This window comes from Quercus lobata, chromosome 10 (genome assembly GCF_001633185.2).
Source record: "Quercus lobata isolate SW786 chromosome 10, ValleyOak3.0 Primary Assembly, whole genome shotgun sequence".
Taxonomy (NCBI): Eukaryota; Viridiplantae; Streptophyta; class Magnoliopsida; order Fagales; family Fagaceae; genus Quercus; species Quercus lobata.
Window position 1 is genome coordinate 29,927,890 of NC_044913.1, and position 7,122 is coordinate 29,935,011.

Below are 7,122 nucleotides of genomic sequence, written 5' to 3' on the forward strand. Positions count from 1 at the left end.
TATGTACAAGAGCATAGTAAAAATAAAGCAATTATGAATAACAAGCAAAGTAAAAGAAATGATTTTTATATACATGGAAATGATGTTTACAAGATAATAAAGGGGTGTGATGGGTCTAGTTATTAAGGAACTAACCCATCCCTATAGCCTTACCCACAAAGATTAAAAATAAATAAAATAAAATAAAATAAAATAAAGATGAGGCTTTTTTTGTGTAGGGTTTCCTAGAGAGAGAGAGGAGAGGAAGATTTTTTTTTTTTTTTGAATTTTCTTAGGCTATATTTTTCAAAATTTTCTCACTTTTTCTTAGGAATGGCAACGGGCCAGGTTCGAGCCAGGTTTCTTTATACCCGAACCTGCCCTATGAGCCCATACCCGTTACCCAAACCCAGCCCGTTCAATAAACAAGTTTTTTTTTTGCCCTCCCAGACCTACCCCGTTGGCCCCATTTAGCCATACCAAATTTGGGCCCAATTCGCGACCCAAATCGTGGCCCAATAAAAAAAAGGTTGAATTGAAGCCCATAAACTATGGCCCATTTTTGAAATCTAAAATCCAGCTCATAGAAAACAAATAAAACATAAACTGAGCAAATAAATAATAAACATTCATTTTTAATCATAAAACTAATAAATAATATGTTTCATCCCAGCCACTATTTTTCAATCATAAACTTTCATTTTGAGCCCAAAAAAAAAGAAAAGAGCTAAGTTCAAATGATAAACATAAAATTAACAAGAGTTAAATGTTCAAAAATCTACCAAATAAATCCCACAAGTCTAGGATCATTACTAGCTTTACAACAACAAGTCAAACGTTTAAAAAGCTACTAAATAAAACCCACAAGTCCAAAAAATTATAATAGCCTAGAAGATGTCAACACCATCAAAAACAAAAGGTAGGATATCAACATCAAACTCATCCACATCATCAAGAATTGTTTGAATTGTATAATCTTTTGGCATAGGTGAAGCACCTACAAGAGAAAAAAAAAAAGAAAAAGGAATAAACTTAATCAAATTATAACCATCAAAATATAAGAATAAAATTTTGATTTCATTTTATAAATACAAATGCTAACCTTTGATTTCACTCCATAAATACAATTGTTTTCTCTTTTCATCTTTGGCCTCTCTCCAAAGAGCTCATTAATCAGGGCTTAAGTTAGAAAACATAAAAAGACCCTGCTAGACATCAATAACAAGATTTATTCTCAATGATAATCTAACCAATTAAAAACAAATATTGTTATATTAACATACATCATTCAAACTTTCAATATAGCTGCTCTAGAGTCTAGACTCTACCATCACAAAAATTCCATCATTAATGCATCTTCACACCTCATCATATGATTTCAAAGAAACAGGTTGCAATTTTACCACATACCTTTTTTATGTTAACACATCACTCCCATAATATTAGCTTATTTTATTACGGCTACCGGCAAACTCAAACATGAAACATGTCATTTTATGGGATTTAATATCTAGAAAATCAAGTTCATGCTTTTACCCATAAATTCCAATTTTGCTACCAAACTTTAAAACCCTAATAATAATTATATCACATAAATACAGCATACTTTTAGATTTCCCTTTCAAAATAAAAACCACAATACAAAATTCCTAAATAATTTTCAAGATGAAATAATAAATAAAAAATTAAAACCCTAAATAATATCACATTTGATAATAAGAAAAACAAAAACACGATAGGAAAACCAAGTAATTTTAGCAAATAAGTTATTATTTTTCTAATTTTCAACCACAAGCACAACTACAGAAGTTCACAATACAAAATCCTAAATAATTTTTGCAATAAGAGAGAAACGAAACCAAAAAAAAAAAAAAAAAAGTAAAAAGATAAAGGATAAAGGGAAATAACCAAGTTGGGGCGTGTAAGAAGGAGGAGCAATGTGTGGCGTCGATGACGAGGAGGAGTTGGGCTGACTCAACTGTTGAGATTGAGAGTTAGAGTGAGCGTGAGAGTGAGAGTGCGGCTATGTGAGTGTGAAGAGTGGGGAAGAGGCAAATAGAGAAGTGAGATTAGGGTTTGAGAGAAAATAAGATATTCATACTAGGAACTTAGGGTTTATATATATATATATATATATATATATATGTGTGTGTGTGTGTGTGGGGTTCGGGCCAGGTATGCCTAATACTCGTACCCGCGTTGGGTTTTTTAATGAAAACCCAGACTCGACCCTAATGTTTAATGGGCCGGGTAAAAATCGACTCATCGAGTTAGGTACATTTTGCCATCCCTAACTTTTCTGACTTTTCCTCACTTGTTAATCTCTATTTCTCTATTTTTTTTTCCATACTTTTTCTTCATATTTTTCACAAAAATTGGGGGGGGGGGGGTGGGCGGGGTTTAATTTATAGGAGTGGTGAGAAAATGGGAGGCTAGCATTAGTGTATCCTGATACACTAGTGCTAGTCTCCTAGTTTTGCCACCTCATCAACCTTTTTTCGTCTTTTTCTAATTTCTAGCTTGATCTTCACACTGTTGTTTGGAGGCCTTTCCGAGCTCCATTTTCTTCATATTTTATATTCACAGAAAGCCCTAGATGTCTAGTTTCCAAAAGTTCTAGTCTCGTTTGATTTGGAGCTACGGTCCTTGAGGTATCAACCTCGGAAGGAAGGTGACGCGTGACGCTTTTTCTTGAAAAATTCATATCTTCCAATCCAAAGCAAATATCGTCAAGTCCTTTTGAAGAAAATTAGCTAAGACCTTGTTCTTCAAGATGGTCAAGACCATTCATTCCAGTTCTTGCCCAATTGGTATGGTATATTGTTCAAAGTCGAGTAAAAAACTGCTAGTTTTTTTCTTGGGAAATAAAAAGTGAATGTTTTTATTAGGGTTTTGGATATTTTGGTGATATCTCATCCACTTTAACTCCGATTTTGGTCCATAAACTATTGTTTCGAAGGGAAAAATATGTCCTACGAGATGATCTAAAATTCAACACAATCATATGTTCAGATAAAAAAGTCAACTTTTTTACCATACTCGGTTAGGGTTTTGAATCATATCAAAAAACAAGGGCGGCGCTACACTTTGTTTGAACCCCCTGAGTTCAAAATTTTTTTATATATAATATATTTTTTGATAGTTTAATACTTTAATTTATTCTTAAAAATGTTATTTTTGCACACCTTGACTTAAATTTTATACACCCTTATTACAAATATTTCCAACTCTAGGAGTAAGAATAAGTGTTTGTGAATTGTAAGTGTCACTCTTTATCATAAATTTATATTAGAGTAATGCTACAACCGCAAATTATTTTACAATATTTTTACAAAATGTTGATGTGGTCAACCTCTTATTGGTTTTCACCTAAACCCACTATTAATATCATTTTTTCATTTACAACTAATCATTCACATCAGTAATTTGTAAAAAGATTTGTAAAATAGTTTGTATCTCTAGCATTATTCTTTATATTATATGTATGTGAGTATATCTAATATTGATTGTGTACATTACTTTTTGTCATAATGTTATTTATGTAAATAATGATGTGTGTGGAAGTTTGCGTGTAAAGCAGATATATAAGAGAAATATTTTGACACCATTTTTATGGAAAATATAACAATTGCCCTAAGGGTATTTGTTAATATGACCCTAAATATAATATAACTTTATATAATTTAGTAATTAGGAAATAGAGAGGGTTTGTAGTATGTGTGTGTATTATTATCATGTTATAATAACTTTTTGTTAAAAAGTCAGAAAAAATCAAGAAAAAAAAATTGTAAAGTTAGTGATTGTTCAAGTATTTGATTGGTTAAGTAGACATGTAGTGTATTATTTATGTATGAATGAGTGTGGTTGTGTGCATCAATAATTAATGCAAAACCAATGAGTTGAGTTTATTCATTTAGTTTAAAATATTTTTATAAAAACAAAGACAAATAGATAATAAAAACAGCATAAAAATAAAAATGTTAGACAAACTTAACAAAATAAAATGGTCATAGCTATCCACAATGGCAATAAATACTCATAATAAACTATCATATAACAACTCATAATTTGAAAACTTGTAAAAGGAAATTGTAAAACTTAAAAAAAATAAATAAAAAAAAATTTCAATAACTCGATATATTCAAGTTTTCTTTTTAATAATTTTTTTATCATTTAAGTTTTTTAATGACCCCACTAAACAAAATTCCTAGAGCTGCCATTGTCAAAAAACCTTTGATATGATTTTGAATCATATCAAAAAACATACTAGCTATTGTGTTTTAGTTTAGAAAATAGAGAATAGGGTTTTAAAAAGATGGAGGCATGAAAATAAACTCTTTCTAGCTAGGGTTTGGATTGAGGACATAAGGTTGGTATTTATATGTGTAAACTAGGGTTTTTGCGGCTTTTAGAGGGTTTTGGATGTTCCTAAGGGTCTAAGGGCCGGGCCCCATCAAAGAATGAAGCTTTGGCACTTAAAACTGAATTTCTAAGGTTCTGGAATTGAGCATGTGCGCTCATGCTTCCAAACATGCATGTGTAGAACCCTAAATTCCACTGTACTGTTGGCCCGATTTTAAACAGCCATAACTCACTCAATTTAAACTTTAATTGCACAAAATTTATATCCAAATTAAATGTCTGGATGTCTTCGTTCCAATGAAACAAACCTCACTCAAAATTTCATTGTGGATAAAAAGTTATGATAAAAACAATGAACAAATGTCATTTTTTAGAATCATTTTTAAAGTGATTTGAGCACCTTTGAGTTGTGATTACCTCTAAACTATTATGAACTTTTTAATTACCTTTGGTTACCATATGTCAAGCTCATTGTTGGGGCCGGGGACCAAAGGTTATTAATGGGTATAAAATGTGATGTTTACACATCCTAATCTAAAGATTTATTCATATTCCTTAAAACAAAATTTGAAAACTTTTCAAGTGCTAAAAATTTCAGTGACCCGCCGATTTACACTTTCAACAAGTTTAGCAAATGTTAGAGTACATATGTGGTAAAGTGACATCGCTTGGGTGCTAGCTAATTTAATCAATTTTTTATGATGTGTCTTGTTTTAATTGGGACAGACTATCTAAGAATTTCCTAAGATAGGATGAGTAGTCCCAAGTGGGCATAACATTTCTAATTTTTATTTGAGAGTTCATGGTTGTTGTCAAGTAAATAATATGCAACTTCCACGTATCACCATGCCAAAAGCATTGTAGCTCAATTGGTTGACACTTCTAGTGTGCCTATGAAACCCAAGTTCAAATCCCCCTCCTCATTATAACTATCAAATTATCCCAATAAAATAAATGCATTTTGATCATAAACAATAGTTAGTAAATTACACCATACAAGAAAAAGGGGACAAATAACCAAAAGATAGCATATTATAAACTGAGAAAACATAAGTAGGGTTCATAAGTAGTTAAAATATTAAACAACATCCTTTGTTAGATCCAAAGACTATTAGAAGTAGCTAAATATTAAAGTTGTGATATTGATCACACTAATGGTTTTTCAAATAGTAGGATATGATACCCTGTGAACAAGAGGGAATTCTTTCACTTCATTCTTTTTTGTCAAGATTGAGACACGGCCAGATCGGAGTATTTTTCCATAGCCATTAACTCCCCAATTTTTGCCCCATGAATTTCTAATCAACCAATAATCCTCTCCATTCTCAGTGTCATACCCAACCACGAGGATGGCATGGACACCTTTTGGTTCCTTTGCAATTAATGGATCCTGCGGGCCTTTGTAAATTTCCTGAAACCATGCATAGAAAAAGACGAATTAGACAATATCATAATAATTCCTATATAAACTATACAAACAATGATTATTTACCCCTTTTAGTTTTAGAAATTCATTAAAAATATGGACAGCTGCAGCCACTGGGTGCTCTGAAACTTTCTTAAGAAAAGCAATTTGATCATTGTCATCAATTCTCTTAAAACCTGTAATACTAACTCCTGGCTGAAAGAAATAAAAATAAAATATAAGTAAGAAGCCAAATAATGAACATAAACACATATATAAATATATGCCTAAGAATATATATATACACATTACCTTAGTTTTTGGTTTACTGTCTCCTTTTTGTCCTTGAAAAGGATAGTCTTCCTCAGTAGAAATGCCATTATCCATTATCCACTTAAATGCTTTGTTAGTTGCATAATTGTAGCAACCTTTTTCATCACAATCATCAGGTTCCAAAACACAACAGTCTATCAACTCTTGTGGTGCTAACGGAGTTATGGCATTATCGATGTCCCTGAGAGTGTATAGAGCTTCTATGGCCCCAGTGGCAGTCATTGCCCAACAACAATCTTTAAACAATAAAAAAGTTAGAAGAACATTATAATATTATTTATTTCGTGCTAAAAATCAGAAGTTAGAAGAAAACGAAGAGCTTTGTAAATACTTACTACAACCCCTTTGTTCTCTAACTGGACCGAGTAAATAACTCCAATCCTTTGGTGCAGGAACTTCACCCTATTAAAACAAGATGATACAACCAATTCATACTTCACTCACAAAGCTTTTAGAAATTATCTCAGGTCTTCTTAACATTATAATGAACAAAACAAAACTTCATTTGATTGCTTCTAATACACTATAAGAAATGATTATAAAAAAAAAATACACTATAAGAAATCAAATATTTATTAGTGCACATTATTGATGTTGCATGAGTTTTCAGTAACTATGTTGGCTATAGTATAGTTGTAAATTATAATTAAAATGTTATATATTAGACTATAAGTTATTAAAAAAAAAATCTATATTAACTTTATGAAGGAAAATTTTAAAATCAACTTAGAATTTTTATATTTACTTATATAATAAGAAACATATACCTTTATTTATTTATTTACTTATTTTTTGAGAAGGTTATAGCTTCAAAGTTCATTAGCTTATTCAGATTAAATATATAAACTAGTTAAAAGTACTATCGTGCCTTAAAAAAAAGTGAGACTTTGTTAAGCCAACTTATAAGCTTAAAAGAAATGAAATCTTAGTGTGTAATCTTGTGTGCACTGTGCACTAGAAAATTGTGAGAATTAAATTAAGAACTACTATATATAATTTGAATCTCTTCTTAAAATAAAATGTGTAATTTTAATTGTATAATT

The 7,122-nt window shown here is 30.8% G+C and overlaps 1 protein-coding gene across 1 annotated transcript; it reads right to left on the reverse strand.

Moving 5' to 3' along the window:
- Positions 1–5,503: 5,503 nt before the first annotated feature.
- LOC115964616 (ervatamin-B-like) lies at positions 5,504–6,301 on the reverse strand. The gene is made up of 3 exons (XM_031083890.1): positions 6,059–6,301; positions 5,834–5,962; positions 5,504–5,752 (listed from the first exon to the last, which is right to left on the reverse strand). Exons 1-3 carry the CDS (start codon positions 6,299–6,301, stop codon positions 5,504–5,506), a joined length of 621 nt encoding a protein of 206 aa, XP_030939750.1.
- Positions 6,302–7,122: the final 821 nt, after the last annotated feature.